General features: G+C 44.9%; 1 protein-coding gene across 2 annotated transcripts in view; it reads right to left on the bottom strand.

Moving 5' to 3' along the window:
• The window catches only part of SIDT1 (SID1 transmembrane family member 1), a 42,512-nt gene extending 25,932 nt beyond the window's left edge, over positions 1 to 16,580 (bottom strand). Inside the window, exons 1-4 of one of the 2 annotated variants that reach the window (XM_039717793.1) lie at positions 16,118 to 16,580; positions 2,734 to 2,855; positions 1,561 to 1,731; positions 1,311 to 1,356 (exon numbers count right to left, since the gene is read on the bottom strand). In XM_039717793.1, the coding sequence (XP_039573727.1) occupies positions 1,311 to 1,356; positions 1,561 to 1,731; positions 2,734 to 2,855; positions 16,118 to 16,303 (525 nt within the window). In that variant the 5' untranslated portion in view covers positions 16,304 to 16,580. The remainder of the gene's footprint in view (positions 1 to 1,310; positions 1,357 to 1,560; positions 1,732 to 2,733; positions 2,856 to 16,117) is intronic. The other variant, XM_039717792.1, reaches the window with a different exon arrangement.
• Between the last annotated feature and the right edge of the window lie 3,906 nt (positions 16,581 to 20,486).

Here is a 20,486-nt window from a genome sequence, read left to right as displayed (position 1 = left end):
GTTTCTCTTTCCCCATGCCAATCCCAGGAATTACAGCCCCGAAATGGGAGAGCAGGGACAAGCAGGAAATAACCCAAGCCTTTTCCAAGTTGCCCATTTCTACTAAAGCATTTATTCCCAGCACCCCTTCCCTGCTGAAGGAGCGCTGGCTCCAACCACAAGTCCCTACAAAGTGCAAACTCACCAAGCCAGTTTCCTCAGCAGAGCATGTTTTGTCTGCACCAAGCAAGGACACGGGCAGATTGAGCTCCTTGGTTTCCCAGGGGCACTTTTTCCCCTTGGAAAGTTTTAAGGGCATGAGGATCACCTTTTAGTTCATAAGGGCTCTTCTATAATTTCCTCTAAGCCACGCTTGCACCAAGGTACAGAATTAACACAAGGGCATTGAGGCCAGCAGTTCTCTGCTGCACACACTGCAAGTGTTAAAAACACATCCAGCCAACACTCCTCACCTATACAAGCATATCCAATTTCTGATTCTGCCCTCAGGCACAAACTGAGCTCCAGACAACATTTCCTTCAGTTGTTACGTCTTTTTACAACACCCATCTAGATTTTAAATAATCCTTTTTTTCCTTTCTTTCCCCTGTAGACTGCTTAATACTTTGATTTACAAAAATCTCACCATTACACCAATTAAGATGCAGTCATCTTCTCCATAGACCTGGTTATTAATTAAAACTCATAAATCCTGTATTATTAATTGTGACAAAAAAATCAGACCACAGTCACAAAGTTAATATCATATCCTAAACGCTCTATATTCAAATCACAAAATCCTAAGAAATGAGTGCTTACAAAGAGTCACCATCATTCCCTATGCTTCTATAGTATAAAACACTGCATGAATCTGCAAACCAGATTAAGACATTTGTCAGCAAAAAGGATTAGCTAGGATGCCTGGTAATACAAAACCTAAAATTAAATGGTGTTACTAACAGCGAAAGCAACAACAAAAAAAGAGTCCCAGAAGCCTGGGTAAATCACACACCCTCCTAGCTCTTCAAGTTCCTATACCTCTACAGGTACTGCAAACAGCATTTTCATTCAAGAGGGGATTCGTATCTGCAGGGCTCTAAGCAAAGCTGTTCAGCTGGAGGTGCTGCTCATATGTGCCTCCTTCTGGACTAACAGACATATTGGTGTCTTAAGTTTTAGCTTTCATATTTTCTAGATTCTGTACTGTATTAGTATATAACTCATTAAACTATATATCTATAACTCTAAATTTCATATAGGAAGATCAATGATCACATCTACCACTTGGATGTGGTAAGACATACAAGTAATCTACACAGGATTCTCCTTACCTGGGGCTGGGAAGGGCTGGCACTGAAGTTAAAGGCTTTGTTGGTCCTAGAAAACAAATGCTAGAATGTTGAAGTCTAAAACTTTTAGAACTGGAACACACCCAAAGTACCCTCAGATTAAACAAAATAATTTTTTTTTCCCCCTAGGAAGGAAAAATAAGGGAAGAGTAGGCAGACGGACCAAGTGCCTCAAGTGATGTTCAAGTGATACAGGAAGAAATTGCATTTGTATTCTCACATCCCAGCTTACTCAAGTTGGAAGTTCTCCAGCCTGGTGACTAGCAGCTCATATGCAATATTGAACGGTGCCATGGAAGCGACATCCACAAATATAATCTGGTTAGAGGGTCTTGTTTCAGGTGTTGGCTCAGAGGGACACAGGGTCCGACTCACTTCTTGGTATTTGTAGGTCCTCTGGTAGCTACAACAGCCAGGGAAAGGAGGAGAGAGAAAGTTGGATAGGAAAGAGAGAGAGAGAGCAATTAAGAAGCTTTTCAGCACTACTAAGAATGGCATCATTTTGCCTCTGTTTACATAACTGAAATTCTCATCTAAAAGGCCAGAAGCATTCACTGTTTTATTCAGCATTCAAGCTCCACCTCTGTTGTCTCTTGCAATCTGCACAAGGGACTGGTCATCCTCAGGGTTTCACTTCCCTCGGGGATGCCCACGACAGCTGTGGATTTCTAACATCTGCCATTTAGTGGAGGCAAAGAGAGCACTGACAGCCACTGCTGTACCCATCACCTGCATCAGGCAAAACACTGCAGGATATCTGCTGCTGGCACCAGGATTCAGCCACAGGATGAAGCTTCACATCTGAAATGGACTAAGGTGCCTGAAAATTCTCTATTTGCAGCCCACCGAGCTCTGGGGTTAATGAAGATACAAAGCAGCATTGCTTTCATAAAGAAGCAGCCCCAAAACAATAACCCTCTAGAAGAGGAAACAGCCCCAAACCACCCTCTACAATAAACTTAACTTAGATGTTCCTGAGGTGAGAAACAGAAGCTCTTTTTCCCCAAATGCACTGTTACACAGAAGCTATGGTGCTCTTGCAAAATCCTGTTCAAACCCTGTCCCAAACCCTGTCCCAGGAACTACCTGCACGCATGGCAGGCAACTGTGGAATGACAGCAGTGATGTGTAGTAGATTCAGTGACTGGTGCCACAGGCAGATCCCCTGCAGACAACCCCCCTGGTACTCTGTGCACATATCTGAGAAGCTAAGAGCCAAGAGCAGGCTGCCAAGTGAGAGGTTATCTATCAAATCCTGATCTTCCTACACCCAGCTGGCAGTCAGCAAGGACCAACAGTGTACCACAGTAGACCACAGCCCTGCAGTGTACACAGATTACAAGATGTAGCAGGTGAGGGAGGCTGGTAGAGGAGTGTGTCACAAAAAAGAGCCTCCAGTACTTACAGGCCTCGAAAAATCAGTGGGACCTGCCATGAGAGCACTCCCTTCTGCTGGCGGACTACAAACAGGACGGGGTACTGGAGGTTCTCAGAGCTGCTGTTCACGTACACCCGCACTGCATCTACCTGTGGGAAAACAAAGCGTAAGCTGAAGGTAGAGAACAAGTCTAGGAGGGAGAAGACTTTCCCCCTTCCTCAGACTGACCTAGGTGCTGGCAATATGCACAGGGAGATCACTAGACTAATTATTCAGATCCAGAAATCATTTACAGAAGTGCCTCCCTGCTGATGCTGCAGTCCAGAATCACAGCCCTGTGCCCAGGTCAGAGGTGACTGTCAGACAAGACACACTGGACAAATGCAGAATACATAAGAGAGTTCAGTAGATTCTGTTGGGAGCAACCTACACGACTTATCTTACAAAAATTAACCAAAAATGTGGACACACAAGACAAAGACCCAAACAAAAAATTTTCTTGCTGGGACTCTTACATGCCCAACTCAATCAATACTAATGGGAAAGTCACAAAGAGGACATCAAGAGCCAAGGATGAAAAAGCACATTAGCAGCTGACTCTCATGTAAACAATTCAATTTTAACCATAATCCCACCTAAAAAAACAGGAATATACTGCTGACTGCCCTCAAGTGGACAAGAAAGGCTGCTTGTGAGAAAGGATTTTAATGCAGCCCACTACACCAGCAAGTGAAATTTCTCCTTACATTATCACTGGCTATCACATGGTTGCAGATGTGATGTGAAACACCCTTAGTTCACTATTTGAGAAGCAAGAAGTTTGTATGCACCACATGGAAATATCATCATTCCCATTTGAAAACAGCATCCCTTCATCTCCCTCTCCAGAACTACAGCCATTGATAAAGAATACAAAATACAAGAGTGCATAACTCATCATATGATAAGAAACAGTCCATCTCAACTAGAGGCTTTGAAATAATGAAAACATATCAAGTAGATAATATATACACATTTTAAATCTGCCACATCCTGAAAGATTATAATGGACTCTAACTAGATCAGTGAAATACTTCTCACAGATATTCTGATTTTATACCCTCCAAGAAGAGTAAAGGTTCAAAGAGGCAGCATGCTCTGAAAAGAACATACAGAATTAGGAAGCTAGAAGAAGGATAGTTATAAGAGACAGCAGCTTATTCTTACCCTGGGGACACCAGTTTCAGAGAAATTACTTACCTCTGCAATTCCAAGTAAAAGAAAATTTCCTATTTATTCTTGTTTGGTGATTCTAGGCTCACATGGGAGTTGAATCTACCAGAACAAAACACCTTCCTGAAAGCCATAATCATCAGTTTTCCTGACATTATCACCATAATACAGAGGCGACAGCCACCAATTCCAAAAACATTAGGTCTTCAACAAGAAAAAAAGAACCAAATAATTTAATTAAAACCCCCTTGAAATAGAAGAGCAGACATTAGAATTTTTTCTCATTGCCTTCTGGCTTCTAAACCTTTGCAAAGCTCTTCTGGCCTGCTTTCCAGTTTTTCCTTCCAGCCACAAGAACTACATATGCAATTTTGTTTCCAAGTATATTTCACCATTAGGTGCTAAAACAAAGCTAAGAAAAACAGCACCACAAAGCAAAACACACAAGGAACACCTGAAGGGTGTCACCACAGCAGCACTGGAAGATAACTCTGTGGCTTCCTTAGTCCCTGTAGCTACCCTGAGAGAGCTGAGCCAGCACACATTGGTGTGACTTGGAAACTCAGGGACTGGGTTGAACAGGCTCCTCCTTGTTTCTTGGTGTTTGCTGTGACAGGGAATGAGGACATGAAGGAAGCGACTGGAACTGAACAAGAAAACAAATCTAAAGAGCATGAAGACACATTGGTCAAGGACATGGAACAATTCTCCACCCATGGGGAAAACAACTATCACTGCAGAAAGGACCCATTTCAGCTACCTGTCCAGCAGCTTTTTGCCCATGAAACAGTTCAAGCAAGCCCACCTCCACAGGTGAAGTGATTCTCGCTTGCCTCAGGCTGGACATGGCTCTGTGAACCCTCCAGGGCTCAGCACATCAGCGCAATGCAATGGGGAGCTCACATCAAACTCACAGCAAATATCACTACTGCCTTTTGCATCCTCAACTATCCACAAATACAAACCAGAGAATGGGAAATTCTCTTCTCCACTGCCTGCACAAATACAGACCATAACCCAGGACATAGTTATGCATATATTGCAAATAGTCAGGCATTCTTAATTGTCCATGAGTATGTGTACATTAAATGAGTACAATTCCCTCCCTGCCCTCTCCTTATGGGAGAGGTATTCCAGTGCCTTCATTGGCTTTGTGGCTCTGCACTGGACTCACTCCAGTAAATCCATACCTTCCTTATACTGGGGAGACCAGAACTGAGCACAAGCAGGATCACCTAGAACCAGCTGACCATGGATGGAGATTCCATAACCTCTCTGGAAGACCTGTTGTGAAGACTGAGCATCCCCAGTAAGAAAATAAAGTTTCCCATCTATTCTGGAGAAGTGCAAGGGAAGAGAAATAAAAACACTGGTGATTAATGCTCTGACACAAAAAACCCTGAGAAGTGGGAGGAAGTCCCTTCGCTCTGTTGTGATCCAGCAGCCAGACCCCTCCAGCAGCCAGACCCCTCATTTGGTTTCCCTCTCTCCACAAAACTAAGCTGATTATACACCACCTAAAACATTTATTTAGCTTTGCTGCTGATTCCATCATCTTATAAGATGTGTAGGAAACAGGAGTATCAGGGGAGGGAAGTAAGAGTCTCAAGACCCATACTCTTTTAAAGCTAAGCAATTACTCACCAGAAAACTGGTATATGCCATATTACTACCATAATGACTTCTCTACATCCTTATTGTGCTCAGCACTCTGTATTTGCTCTCTGTTACAGCTGGTTATAGCTTCTTTGCCCCACTCCCCTTAAAATCTATATTCAGGTGCCTTGAGCTCTTTTTGGTCTGATAATATCTGGGGCAACACCAAGCTGCATCAAGGCAGGACCAGCTATGGCCTAAGTATGGGCTCCACAGATGGGATCCCACGACACTTCCTTCCCCCTCTCACCTTTCTCTCTGCACTCTACACAGGCAAAGCTGCTTCCCAGGCCACATTCAAACAGAGTGCCTCAAACAGAGAGGAACATCAGAAGTCAGAAGAAACACTTACAGAGCAGCTCATTAAAAGATCCCAATGTGATTTAAATTTCACCTCAATACACCAACAATTCACTTGCAATGAATACCTCTGCTCCTCCTACATTTGCACGTACCCAGATCAATCTGGAGCATCACACTGAGTCTAACCCCATCAATATCATTATAATAAAGTCCAGGAAACAAACAGGGTGATTAAGAAGCTGGACAGGTGGCAATTGAGGTTCCAGTCCATCTAGTTATCTGCCCTGCTGCCATCGCCACAGCAACACAGGGCCTCTTGTGGGCAGATCCTGCACTTCCAGTGAAGAGCCAGATCTCCATCCCAGGCTGCAGCTCTGCTCTCCCCTCACAGGATCTAGGGATCAGCAGCAACTCCCAACTGCTTAGCGAAGAGCCAGATCTCCATCCCAGGCTGCAGCTCTGCTCTCCCCTCACAGCACCTAGGGATACAGCAGCAACTCCCAACTGCTCTGGTTGATGGGCATCTTTCTTGTACAACAGTTATTTCTGCCAAACACTGCAATAACACAGGTGGGATTTGCCTTCTGGCCAAACCTGCACCAGAAGTTCCCAATTAATGGTTGATGACTTGGAAATAAGCTTGGGCTTAAGTCCAGCAAAGTGTAGGTGCATTTATGAGGAAGTTTGGGAAAGTGCAGAAAAAATTAACATTTAACTGCAACAAGGGCTTCTCTCCATCTCACTCCCCAGTTTAGTGCTACAGATTAGAAGGAACCCTAATCAGTGTCTTGGAGAAAGACATTTTCCCTGGTAGGATGAACTGTCTAGCAAGAGCATCAGAAGGGACAGGGATAAAAATATAACACTTATGAATGGATGTTTATGATTTTTTAGGCCTTCTTCTATTTGACCTACCTTAAACTTGTAATCCATTATTTGCTCCTAGATTCTCTGGCCTTGATACAGACAACATATACAGTTTCATGCTACAGATTTAATGAATTCACTATTGAGCCAATGCTACTAATCCCATCTTTCCCTTTGAAAGTCACTTGGCATTTGCCTTCAGCAAAATATTTTTACAAGAGTGAAAAAAGCAGGAGGTGAAGAAAAAAAAGTGATTTATTTATTTCAAACATGCTTCCCCCTCCACACCTCTCCAAAGGTTATTTCATTTTAAAAACAAGCAGCTCTAACAGTGCTCCATCACACATATCTCTCCCTTCCAACACAAAACTTCATGTAGAGACAAGAGGAACTCCAGTGAAAATGCAGTGTTTTAATTTAAAATTATAATCATCACAAAGACTATGAGCCTCCTCTGCATCCATCCCCACTCACTTAGCACTGGTGAGATGAGGAGGAAGTTTTGCCTGGGCAGGAACAGGGTCAACCAGGCTGCTGTCACTCCTGCATTGCCAGCACTGATGAGGGACTTCATTTTGGAGCAGATCATTGCCAGCCTCACAGAAAACTAGTTGCACCTTCCCCTTCCTCGTACACTCCCAGTAGGAGGCTGGCTCTATTGGTATTATAGTATAGTGCTAGACTTCATCTGTGCCCTCCAAGCTGAAATCCTCAGCTTGGGAAACAAACTTGTGCACCAAACGCTCCCTTGGACAAGGCAAGCCCTGCACAAATATTTGTCAGCAATAACCATACTGCTGCCTTTTGTGCTGCAGGGCTGAGGCAGGGTCAGGACTGCTTCAGAGGCTTCTGCTCCTCACATTCCTTCCCAGTGCCAAGGCTCTGCTGTGTGCAGGGGCGATTCACCAGCCACACTCATGACAGTTTTGTTTCACAGATGACTGACCTTGAAGTTTCTCCTGTGGTTCAAGGTGGACAGAGTAATAAGACAGCTGAATAAAGAGAGAGCTCTCAGCTCTGTATAAAAACGTGTTAGACCAGGAAAGACAAATATTTGTATTTCAGTTCCACCACCACCATGGAGATAGGGGGAGGGAAGGGAAGAAAAGAAAGGAAAAAAAGTACAACTGAATTCTATTCTCTAGATGGGAACAGGCAGAAGAAGTTGGCCCCCAATTCACACAGCTGAACAGAACCAACATGGCAGCAAACATTAAGCAAAATAAACCAGGTTCTTGTTGACATGAAAGAATCCTTGGCCTCATTATTAAATCTGCATTTCCCACTGAGATTACACATCATCTTAAGACTGTGGGGATGTGAATTTAAGGGCAAGGCAGGAGGTTGTAATGACACTTTGTGCTGTAAGCAAAGGTTTTCAAGGGCTTTACCATGGATTCCTTTCCAGAAGCTCTTGCTAAGCAAAGCCTTTGAGTCACACCAGGGCTCCACCACGCTCTCCGCCGCACCCACACGCCAGCCGCTCCTTGCCAGCCTGTTGGGATTACCAGTCCCTGTTGCCACAGCGCTTGGTCGTGGGCCTGCCAGGGCACCGGGCCAAGCCCGTGGGCAGGGAACACATCCGGCAGGCAAACACAGACTGCTGCTCACAACGAAAGGTCTCAGCACAGGACACGTGTGCAAAAGGCACTGAACTGCTGCTGCACGAGAAAGAGGCACTTCATTTTTACACAAACCCTGAAATTAACTGAAGCAGGATTGAGCCAGATGGACTAGAGCAATCGAGGCAGTGAATGAAGACCCCCATCAGCATCTGGCTCTGCTGATCTTCCCACTGACAAGGCAACAGGACAAACTGAGACCCGGAGGGAAAACAGCTGAGACAGTGACAGGTTTTAGGGAACCTCTCCTCTTCTGCCATCCCAGGAGATGTGAGCACCTCTCCTGGCTGACAACAGAACAAGAGGAGCTCAGAGGATCCTTCCCTTTCAGACTTTCTCTGTCTCTGCACTCCAATGTCAATAAGACTTAATTGCCAAAAGCAATCTGTCAAATAACCTTGGCTCACAGCTTTCTTCCAGCATTTCTGCCAGGAGTATTAAATACCTTAAACTGCATAAATGAAGAGACAGACTCTGGGTATGTCAAGCACAGCCTTGGACACATTACCATAACTGCTCCAGGATTAGTATTTTTCATTTAAATTTTTCTCTCTGTGCAAATGTGCTGTGAGGACTAACAGTCTGCCATGGACTTTCCCATGAGTTCACTTGTTTGCAACAGTGTCTGTGAAGCATAAATGGAAGTAAGACAAATATAAAACATGATAATATTTATCTTTTTCCATTATTGAAATTTTGTCCTCTAACCAATGTCGCCAGGGAGGCTCCAGGACAGCCAGAAGGAGAAACTGGGAGTTGCTATGCTGGATGAAGTAGGTACCTGTCTGAACACCTTCAGACTTCACAAAGGCGTTAAAAATAAAAAATCCTATTTTGAACAGTCAGTTATGGAACAAACTACTCTGCAATAATTGCATCTTCCTAAACCACAGCAGCTAGAACTCTGAGCCAGGCCAAGCCTTGAAACAGAAGGGTATATAACCTTCCCAAATGGTAACTGTGTAACTCCAAGCTCCTGGCAGTAACTCCAGGGACTGCTGTCAGAACATAGATACCTGGTTCCCTCTTGGCTCCCAAGATCTTCACTTCAGTATGTGAAGAAGTTTAACACTTTGGATGTGGATTGAATTATGTCTTGTAATGCCTGATGTCTTTTTTTAAAACCATTTTCCATTTATTTTAAACTACTCTGAAGTAGCTATTTCTATGCTTAAAGAAAAACATCAGTGTAAGAAGTAAGGAAGGCTGTTTCTGAAATCCTCTGTGGTTCTCCAAGTGTACACAGCACAAAATTATGTTTGGTTATGCAAATGTACTAAACTATATTTTCAAACTGAGCAGATGGCACAACCCTGCAATATACCTTTTACAGTCTGCAGTTCGATTCTTTAAATATCCCCTGAAATAGCAGATGAGGTCCATACAGAAAAAGCTTACTTCCCTACCAACAACTTCTGCACAAGTTATTTGAGGACATTTAAGCCTCTACTTACAACACAAATGTATAATAAATTGCTGCAGTGTTCTTGGAAAGAGTTCAAACTGAGGAGAGGCATTTTGATGAAGTTCCTCAATTCAGAATTTGTTTTCCTTTTTAATCTAAACATCTTGGGCTGGGGAGGGAACAACAAAACCTGATCAGCTTTGATTTTAAAGATGACAGCCAAACAAGAAGAGAATTACTAAGACTTAGAACAACATTCAAATTCAAAAGAGATGCTTTAGCTCAAGGACAAGTTATCGAGCTTGACAGCATTAGCTTACACATTAGAAATAAAAATAAAATTCTTGCCAGCACCGCAGTCACCATCTGAAGGTCTGCCGGCTACCCTGAAAGAAACCAGAGCAGCTTTCAGTTTTTTCCTCTAAAGCCTGCAAACTGATAGCCTCTGTCAAGACATACTCTCTTTTTGCCTCCTAGGTAGCAAAACCCACAAAGTGCAGAATCCTAGAAAGATAAAGAATAATTTAAGTTTATGGGGATCTCAGTTGCTTCTATCCCCAGCCCAAAGCAAAGCCACGTCCCACACTGTTCTTTCACCTAAGATATCCCACTTTTTTCAGAGTTTCCAAGACTGTATTTTCTGATGCAAAAAACAACAGTCAAGTTTTAGTTTTTAGTAGATCCCCATGCAATTTCTCTCATTGTTTACTTTTGTCCTCCCCTGTAGGCAAAAGCTTTTTGTGTGACCCTAGGCAGGGCGAGGAGTGTTCAAGAGAACCCACTGAGAAGCAGCAAGCACATTCCAAGTGCTGTGTGCTCTACACTGCCTACGTTGTCACCTCCTAGGGTTGGCTGTTTTCTTTAAGAAATATAAATTATATACACAAAAGTTACTCCAAAGGGATTCTGTTGAACCTTGCTTGGCTTCAGACATCATATACTATAATTTGCTTTGATTTTTTTTGGATTTGACATTGTGCCTACATTCCTGTCACATAAGACATTTACTATTAGGTTCCAAAAATGGTGTGTTGAAGCTCTTCCAGGGTCCTGTGGTGAACAGACTAGAGCCAGCAACCAAAGAGCAATAGTGTTCAAGCCCCAGAGATCCTGTAATAACAGCAGCTCTACTGACATCAGGAGATCTTGTCATGCAAGCATTTGTAACCTTCCCAATTTCTTTGATTTTTACCTGCATCTTTGTGGCTAAACGGTGGCTGAGTGGGCTTCTACTCAGCATTAAGGAAAGACAGAACTTAACCTATTGTCCTCATTATAGCTCAGGCTCAGCCTTCTCCAAACAGCAGATTAACATTTTATTGCATGCATGGTGTAGCTGTGAAATGAAAGCTGGGCTGGAGCCAAGACTAACATTATGGAGAAGGTGTGCAGGACACCATGGGAATACTTCAAGGTAGTTTAGCCTGAAGGTTCCTACATGTGAAACCCAAAGCCAGCTCAGAAGCAAGAGGTGAAAAAACTGCTCTTAGAGTTGTTTAATAGACACGGGTGCTGCTGGAGTGAGACTTACACTAGTATGTCAAACAGCAGAGAACAGCAAACACAGATTTGATCACTGCCACTTATTAAACCAGGTTGCCCTGTGAAGCAGATCAAGGAGTTTTCCTGCAGTTAGGACATATGCCTTTAGTCTGAGTAATTGTGTGAGTCATCACACAATTCCAGAGGAGCATACGGGTTCTGGCTTCTTGCCTAAAGGAAAGCAAGTGCAACTACCATCTACACCTCAGAAACGAGACCCATTCACTAGGGGTCAGAGGAACACAAATGCATTGTGCACTTTGGCTGGAAAAGGCACTTGGTCACAAAATTTAAGGCATGTAATTGGAGGACTTTTGATCTTGCTAGTGTTGAAACCACTCTTCCTTTAGGGCAGTCAACTTTTTCCTATCTGCAACTCTGAAAAAACAAAGGGTAATGATGGTAGCAACCCTCTCTGGTAGCACAGAGCCTCTCATAGACTGAAGCTAATTTTTTACCCATCACTCCTCAGATAGATTACACAGAAGACACTCACTCCAGGGCTACACATCCTCACACTGCACAACTGCTCAGCAGAGAAGCCACAGCTTAATCAACTGTCAATCACAATTTGTGGTAAGTTGGGCCATATGGGAACTGGGACTGGGGCTCTGTTCCTAGTCCTGGCAAGGGAGGAGGAGGGAAATAGCACCCACTCTTTCTCTTAAAATAGGCACAGCCCACTGCTCAGCTTCAGAGCTCATCACAACCAGCATGTACTGCATGAATGTCCAAGAACTGGATTGCAGCAGCTTTGCCTACAAATGGAAAGTTGGAAACTTGTTCTCTTCAGAGATACTTGGTTTTCTAAATATAGTCCAAGTATTTCCCAAATCATACATTCAGCTGACCTGAGCTTCAATGAGGAAAAAGAACTTGGGTTGTCTTCTTTCTCATTATAATCTCCTGGACTGCTTACAGTTTGGTACAGGACATACCAACCTGCACAATATTAGTGCAATTTGTGTTTTCAGCAAATTAACCATTAACAACTGCCAGATCCTGCAGTGGTGGAAAGTCTCATTCACTGTGAATTCCATCAGTACTCACAAACACACCATTCTTTTAGAAAACCCTGGCATTACTGCAAACATAGAACTAAGCAGGTTCTCTTAACTTTTCACATAAAGCCTTCTCCAGTCAGTGGTAAATCCAGCAGAAACATTCTACAGCACTTTTTCAGTCTTCCGAGCAGGAACGCACTGCACATGCAGTTCCAGCAAATCAGCAAAGGTCTCCTTCCTTTCTCCCTCCCAAGTAGGAACATGTTGAACACATGGAATGAGTGTGCTTGCTTTTTATTCCCACCCTGGATGTCTCCAGTGTAAATAATCCTAAAATAAAAGAACCCTGTTTGCTCAACTAATTGTTCACCAGACTTCTAACAGTGCACATCTGCCTTTGCTGTTAGAGCATGAGGGCATAGCAACAAGTGACACAGTTAGGTTTGTTGCTGTATTTTTTTTACACTCAGAGTTAAAAATTAAACAAACAGCTCTACAGGGGGGGAATTTCAAAGAGCACCTAGAAGAGAAAAAAGGGAATTCAAAAAGCAGTAAGACTACCCCTTAGTCTTAGCAGTAAGACTAAGCAGAGGTGGCTGTGCTGCTCCTCAGCACAGCTTTACCTTCACATTTCCATATCAGCAATTAAGGCCTAAATTCCAGTACATAAAAGACTGTCAGCTCTCCTGCCTCAAGACAATAGTTTCTGCACAGCACATAGGAAGGCTCTTCCCCCTCCACAGACAGAGAAGTTTTACACACAGAAGTGTCAGCTACATGATTTGGTTCACATACACGTATCATCATTTTCACTTTACCCAGAAGTTGTACAGAAAGGAAGCCACATGTCTCAAAGCAGCTCTGCTGCAGAGCCCTGAGTTGTGGTTTCTTCACCTTGTATCTATCTGCTTGTGAATACTCTCATGGCACTCACTTTTTCCCTCCTGTCTTGGCATGCATCTCCATATCCCAAGGAGCGAGCATGATGATGTGGATGAAGAACATCCTCTGAGATCAGGCAAGCACAACACTCTTAGAAACAGCAAAGCTCTAAAGCACCAAACAGGAGAAAAGGTCTTGATCCCTCCTTTCTCTCAGCCACAGCACACCAGTAACCAGAAAATTTACAGATGGTTGATGGATCACAAGCCCACTCTCACATTTTGTTCTTGTTCCCAAGTGTTCCCTTGCTTTGTAAGCCTGGCCTCATGAGAGAGAGTAGCAGAGGGGAAAAGAGCAGAATTTATAGCATCATGAAAACAAATTCCTGTTTTCAGAGCCAGATCACTCCAGACTCGACTTTGTTTCAGAGGAGAAAGCAATTAAACTCATTCACTGCAGCCCTTCCATATGGGGAATGCTCTTTTTATTCAATTAACTTTTCTGTAACTAAGGTTAATTGCCTATGTGGTATCTGCCTTGAGTTATCAGAGGCTTCTGGTTAAACTGCCATCAGCACAGACACAGGAAGTGACCAAAAAGACCAGGAAGAGCAGAGAGCTCACAAGTGGCAGGTAACTGGCAAACACTGGCTGGTATTCCCTCACTAGGAGTTCAAGGCTTAAGACTGTAGCAAAAGGCTGCACACAGCCACAGTCATCACCCCAACTAGGTCATCCTTCTTCTTTCCAGCTCCCACTGGTTCATCTCACAAATGCCACCTGCGGAGCTCGGGAAGGAATCCCAGAATTGGAAGATCATCTTCAGAGATCATCTAGTGCAAACATCCTGCCATGGGCAGGGAGATATCTTCACTAGATCAGGTTGCTCAAAGCCCCATCCAACCTGACTATGAACACTCACAATTATGCGTATCCACAACTTCTCTGGACAACCTGTTCCAGTGCCTCACCATAAAAAAAACCCCTTCCTTATGTCCTACCCTTATGTCTACACCCTTTCAGTTCAAAACTGTTGCTCCTTGTCCTGTCATTACGCTGTAGAAAACATTTCTTGATAATTTTAAGTTTCATTTATAAGCTTTTCTATACTGAAAGGCCATAATAAAGTCTCTCTGGAGCCTTCACTACCATCAGAACCTGTTCTAGGCGTCCCTCATCAGAAAACTTCCTATGAAATTCCACCTTTATTTAAAGAGCTTTTATCTTCCAAACACTTTTCCGAGCAGGAGCTGGTTGCATGGCCCTCTAAGCATATTCATGGCAGTGCTTGGTGAGTTCTGCATTAAAAAAAAAATTAAATCTCAAAACTGAATTTTCCCTTCTTAGATACGCTCTTGACCCTATCTCTGCAGAGACTTCATGTTCCAGCATACAGAACCATGGAGATTAGTCCATTAAAGCTCCTGCTTAAGTTAAGGCAATAGTCTGTACTGAGCAGTCTGTACTTCATAGCCACAGGAACAGCTCAGTGTCTAGAAGTAACCTAGAAGTTGCATTTAGGAACCTGCAAACACCCCTGAGCAGCCATGTGCCTCCTCCCACTATGCTTTCACTGTAGCTCTCCAGGAGAGAAAGCTTTTTTCCAGAAGGTGTCCAGCAAAAAAAACCCCACACAGCATCAAAGAGTACATTGAAGGAACCAGATTAATTTTAACTGAAGTCAGTATCCGTGATGTCTCTGCTAACAAGCCACAGACAACATCTGGACTGCCAACAGGCCCTCTTCATAATACCCAATACTTGTAACATCTGAAGAAACCTAACTTACACCTCGTCCAGCTTCCGAAAGGAGGCTCAAGCCCAAAGTGTGCTTTTGGGTGAGACCTCCTGAGAACATTGGTGACACCCAACAGTTAAGTAAGGCTGGGCTCAGTTGCATCATAATCCAGAAACCCAACTGCTGGCCCATAAATACCAGGTGCATTTTATTACATAGTATACAGTGTGGGGAAAAAGCCATGGTTTCCATTTTCTATTGTTCTGTGCAACTGAGGACAGGAGGGAAGAGTCATCTACCTAGTTCACCATCTTTTGGTACATCAGATCATCTTACTCAGCAATTAACACCCAATCCAAACAACGGGGGGAGGGGGGCAGAGTTTCCAAGGTACCATTTAGCTACTTGACATAAACACGACAGAAAAAGTGGGGAGGGGGAACCCACAATAACTGGGTAGATATAAAGGATAGGTTTCTTTCCACCACCAAACAGACATGTGGTGGCCCTGGCCACCCTGCCCTGCAGCCTCCTCACGACACACCTCACATGCACAGCCCTGTCCCACCTCCCGGGCTACCAGGGGAGAGCACCCTGATCCTACGGAAATGCACAGTGGGGAAAACGGCACTTAAGAAGACTTATTAAGTGCACACGCACACACGCTCTCACACTCTCTTTTTTTTTTTTTTTTCAGTTTGGATTTTTTTGTGGGTTTTGCGTACGCACACACGCTCTCACACTCTCTTTTTTTTTTTTTTTTCAGTTTGGGTTTTTTGTGGGTTTTGCGGTGGTTTTTATCAATTATTTTTACTGTAGTACTATTATCCTCACAACTCTCTTCTAGGCTTCAAACGCATTCTGCTGCTAGAACTGCTGGAAACGAAGCCCCCCTCTGGCGGTGGGGGGCACCAATCCACCTGCCCACCCCGCAGCCCCGGGGACAGCGGCACCCTCGCAGCCGGCAGCCCCGGGGATCCCTGTCCGCGCCGGGGAAGGCGGAAAGGAGCCCGCAGGTGCACTGCGGCTCCCGACCACCGCGGCGGCGGCAGGATGCGGGCAGGACAGAGGGAGAGCCCGGCCGCTCCCGCTCAGCGGCGCCGGTACCTCCCCGGCACAGCCCGCAGCCCAGAGGGAGAGGGGACGCGGTGCTCGCCCCGCCGCGGGGAGGTCGCTCCTACCTGCCCGGGCTCGCTGCGGTAGGCGAAGGCGTAGACCCGCTCCGAGCTGATGTTCACGGCTCCCCGGTAGACGTGGCCGAAGGCGCCGGGAGCGGGGTTGTCCCCGGGGCCGCCCCCCGCCGCCGCCGCCGCGCAGAGCAGGGCGCAGAGCAGAGCCCCGGGCGCCGGGGCTGCCCTCCCGGCCATGGGCTCCTTCCTGCCCACCCCGCCGGGCGCCCGGACTGCGTGTCCCCGGCAGGGCGGGCGGCGAGGCGAGGCGCTTTATCTGCGATTTAAATAAACAGCTCGGCGACACGGGCGAGAGGCGGCGGGGGCAGCGCCGCACACCCCCGCCCCTCGCCCGGGGGACGCCGAGCAACTTTCCCCGGGGAAGGACCCTCCGGCGGGGCGGGGAGGGGAGGGAAAGGGAGGCCGGCCGACGGGCTGGCCAGCCCAGGGGAGGAGGGTCTCCTCTCTGTGACCGGCCCCAAAATCTGAGCCCGGTTTAGCAGCCGATTGTCAGGGAGCTTTTCTTCTTGGGGAGCCGTGCCGTGAGCGCAGGGACACGCTGGCATCGGCAGGCACGTGGGGATCAGCATCTGCAGGGCTTCAACAATCCCTGCCCATCGCGTCAGGGGCGTCCTCGCTCCATATTCTGCTGGCTTGCTGGAGCTGCAGGTCGCACCTGCAATCCTGTATGGGGCGCTCCCTAACCTTTATTTTTGGCTTCTCATAACTTTGAGATAAATGCTCTCGTCCTTTAGTTCAGCCTAAAGGTCTGAAAGACAGCGGCAAATGTAATTTCATTAATCTGAAAATGGCTTGGTGCATATTTTCTTTGCATAATCCATGAAACTGGCTACAAACCATACTGTGATGCTCTTAACCTTATCAGCAAAATGAGAGCGATACTGTTGGGTTGTGGAAAGGCAAGGGATCTCTCTCTCTCACGGCTTAATGCTCCTATGGTCTTCTCTTGAAAACACACCTAGGAAATGTGTCAGATCCCATAGTATAGGGATGCACTTTAAAGTCAGAGAAAATTGAGTGTTATTTATAAAGCAATCAGAAGGGTTTTTCCGGCTGAGGATAAACTTCCAGGAGCCACAGTTTTATAAAGTCAGCCTGCAATCTCCAACTGCAGCAACTCTAGCCCCAGAAGCTTTATACATGTAGATTTTGTTTTCAAGGCTGAGAGATTTCCTGGGGGAGGTCACTTGTTGTCTTTGGAGGGAAAGTTACAAAGCTCAGCAAAACGAGCCAGCATGCCTTGTGCTGCCATTTTGATATCTGGACCCTTGTGTGATTTCTGCCAAGAGAAAAAAGGAAACAATTGTCAGTCAGTTCTGTTCATCTTGAAGCAGGGTTCAAGTCACTCTGCCTTTTGTCAGAGTCCCAAGAAGTATCATTTAGGATAAAATAAACCACTTGCAGTCTGCTGGAAGATGGAGAACCCAAAACAAAGATTTTGCCTTTCAGCCTGCAATATCATGCTCTGCAGACAAGGAGACTTTATGACTCTACCTTGCCTCTTAACATGACATGGCGTGACCTGTCCCGGGGGACTTCCATCAGTGGTGGCACCGGGAGACTTGTGGCTTTCCCTCCCTACCCTGTAGAGTCCAATGCTCCTGAACCCTACAGCTCCTTCCTCACCACTGCTGTCTGCAGATACACAGGTCCCTCTGCCAGGGCCAGCAGCCCTCTAGCATGTGCTGGAGGGAGGACACTATAAAACTCATCTTCTCCCAGAGAGGAGACTTCAGACAACTGGAGGAGGTAAGGCAGCTAAGGGCCATGCCTGGCTCCTCAGAGCAATGTGACCAATGGCACAAAGATGGTGTTCTCCAAACCAAGGTAGCTGTGGCAGCTGCACATAATTTTTGTGTCATTTGGTGTCATGCATATTTCAGATTGGGATATCAGTGCATTGTGCCTCTCTAGTTGTGTTGGTTTCATGGCAAAAAAGTGGCTCTTCATATAATGCTCATTTTCCAATGCAGAGTTATGTTATTCTTAAAGTGCTTTCCCTGATTAGATGTGCATTATGGTATCTTATCAAAGACTACACATTTTCCCTCCTTTTTAATTTGAGAATTCAAGTTTTTTAAGTGTCATACATTGTTCTTAATTTCATCTCACTATTTTGAGGGTCTTTCTGTAATTTAGCAACAGTAAACCTTTGTTCAAATCTTTGCCTCCAATGTATGATACTTGGTGTTGCTTGACTTGGTGTTATTTGCAGAAGTTTGAAGTCAAAGGTGAACTTCACCATTCCAGTTGCTAATGAAAGTAAACAATCCTAGCAGACAGATCAGATCTCTTCGTTTGATATACCTTCCCACTGACAGGAAAATATCCACTGCACCAGTTTGGGAATTGCTTTTTAATCACATGCTCCTCTCATGTTAATACCATCTGAGGCCAATTTGCCTTTATGAGAGTGGTGTTCAAGACAATGTCAAAAGCCCTATGGAGTCAAAACATATTTCACCTATTCCTTTCAGCACTTAATAAGTCAGCTGTTTTGGCAAAGAAATAAATTAGGTTAGTTTTACATTATTTGTTCTGGACAAATGCAGAGTGCCTGCTGCTCATCACTTTACTGTTACTTAGTTGCTCGCACACTGATTGCCGAACAGCTTGTTTTATTACTTTTCCAGATTACAAATGCAAGTTGGCTGACATAACACTTCACTCAGACCCTTTGATAAAGATAAGTAGCCCATTTTTGCTTTTAATTACACCCGGATCTTGTTCTTGAAGGGCAGCATGTACTTTGGAAGAAAGAAACAATCCCTCTAAGAGACAGTACTCTTATCCAGATACACCATGGGTCTGGTCAGTGGAAATGATCTTTTCTTGTGTATGCCGCAGTACTCTGGCATCAAGAGCCAGCAAGGGCCAGATGCTCCTTAAGGGACAGGGATCTGAACGCCACAACACAGAGAGGGGAGAGTGGGGCAGAGCAGGGACCTCACCAGCCAGGACTCCATCCCACAGGATCTGAGCAAGACAAGCAGGACAGGCCTGGATATGGAACCAACAGAGTCGATTGCTATAGATTGCTATAGACAAGTCAATAGCAATGGGACAGTCTGAGGTCAACGTAAGTTAGTGACTTAGGTCTGGTGATTGCTGTCAGGGACAGACACAGTCCCATGAGCAGCAGGCAAGTCCCCAACAGTGAGGCAGACCTGAGGACTGGCCAGGAAGCTGGTCAGCAGGTCCAGGCCAAAGGGATACAGACAGGGCTGCCACACGGCTGTAGCTCCAGCAGAGCCAAGGACCAGAGCCTCACCTGAAATGCAGCTGCCTTGTGAGGGGAAGAGAGCCCTCGCTGGAGCCTCTCCACAGCTCTGATGCCCAAGTCACTGGAGGGAAGAGGGACAGCCCTCAGCTGTGCTGTTTTAGGTTGCCTATGAGCCCAGGGTGCCAAACCTCCAAAAAAGGGGATGATGATCTTGGGGCCCTTGTCTCTGGCTGCGAGGAGGGCATGTATTTAGTAAAAGGACCCATTTTTCCAGTATAAATAAAGCCCAGGGTTGTGAGTGTCTCAAGGGAAGGAGAACTGTGCTGGATGAGAGGCCCACAAGAGTGTGGTTTTGAGGTTTTTGTTGATTTTTTTTTCTCTATAGCAGAAAAGCAAAACATCTCATTGCTGTTGGGAACAAAAAACCAAAAACAAATCCCAAACCAATAAAGAAACTACATTTCCCCTGGTAACCATGGCTGCAAAAATATTCAGGATAGAGGATATCACACAGGAATTCCCTAAATCGTAGTAGCTTAGAAAGAGAAATGGCATAAATATATAACAAACCAAATTGTTTGGAAACCTGATGATTTAAAATTACTGTTTGCATATGTAGTCTCTATCTTATGAAAGTTCATCTGTGAGTTTATAGATACTATAGATGCTCAGCTGGCTTCTGCAGAGATAATGCCACATTTTAAGATTCTGCTGAAAATGCAGTGTGAAGAATAATGAGAAGTGAAATGTAGACAAGCTTTAAAGATGTCTGATAGAACCTGCTCCGACCTTTCTTATACGTGGGCAAAGTGCCTGAGAATACACTACTTGAATGAGAATTGTCTCTGGCTTGTATCATATTTGCTTGTATTAGGTATTTAACATTTGTATTTGATTGGAATTAATAATAGCAGAGAGGTTAAAGAGGTTTCAAAATAGATAACGTAATGACACAATTACGCCTTTATTGCTTTTTTTCTTCAGTAGGCTTTGTTCTTCAAGACAATTTAAAGCCATGTTAAGAGAGAAGTCCAGAAGTGCCCTTGATTTATTCTTTTGGCTTCCATATTTTCAGACCAACACAGATTAATGAATTGCCTCACATGGATTTCTCTTCCCACAGGCTGAACTCTGATG

Source organism: Passer montanus, unplaced genomic scaffold, assembly GCF_014805655.1.
Source record: "Passer montanus isolate IOZ18808 unplaced genomic scaffold, ASM1480565v1 scaffold39, whole genome shotgun sequence".
Lineage (NCBI taxonomy): Eukaryota > Metazoa > Chordata > Aves > Passeriformes > Passeridae > Passer > Passer montanus.
This window is presented reverse-complemented; position numbering and strand designations above follow the sequence as displayed.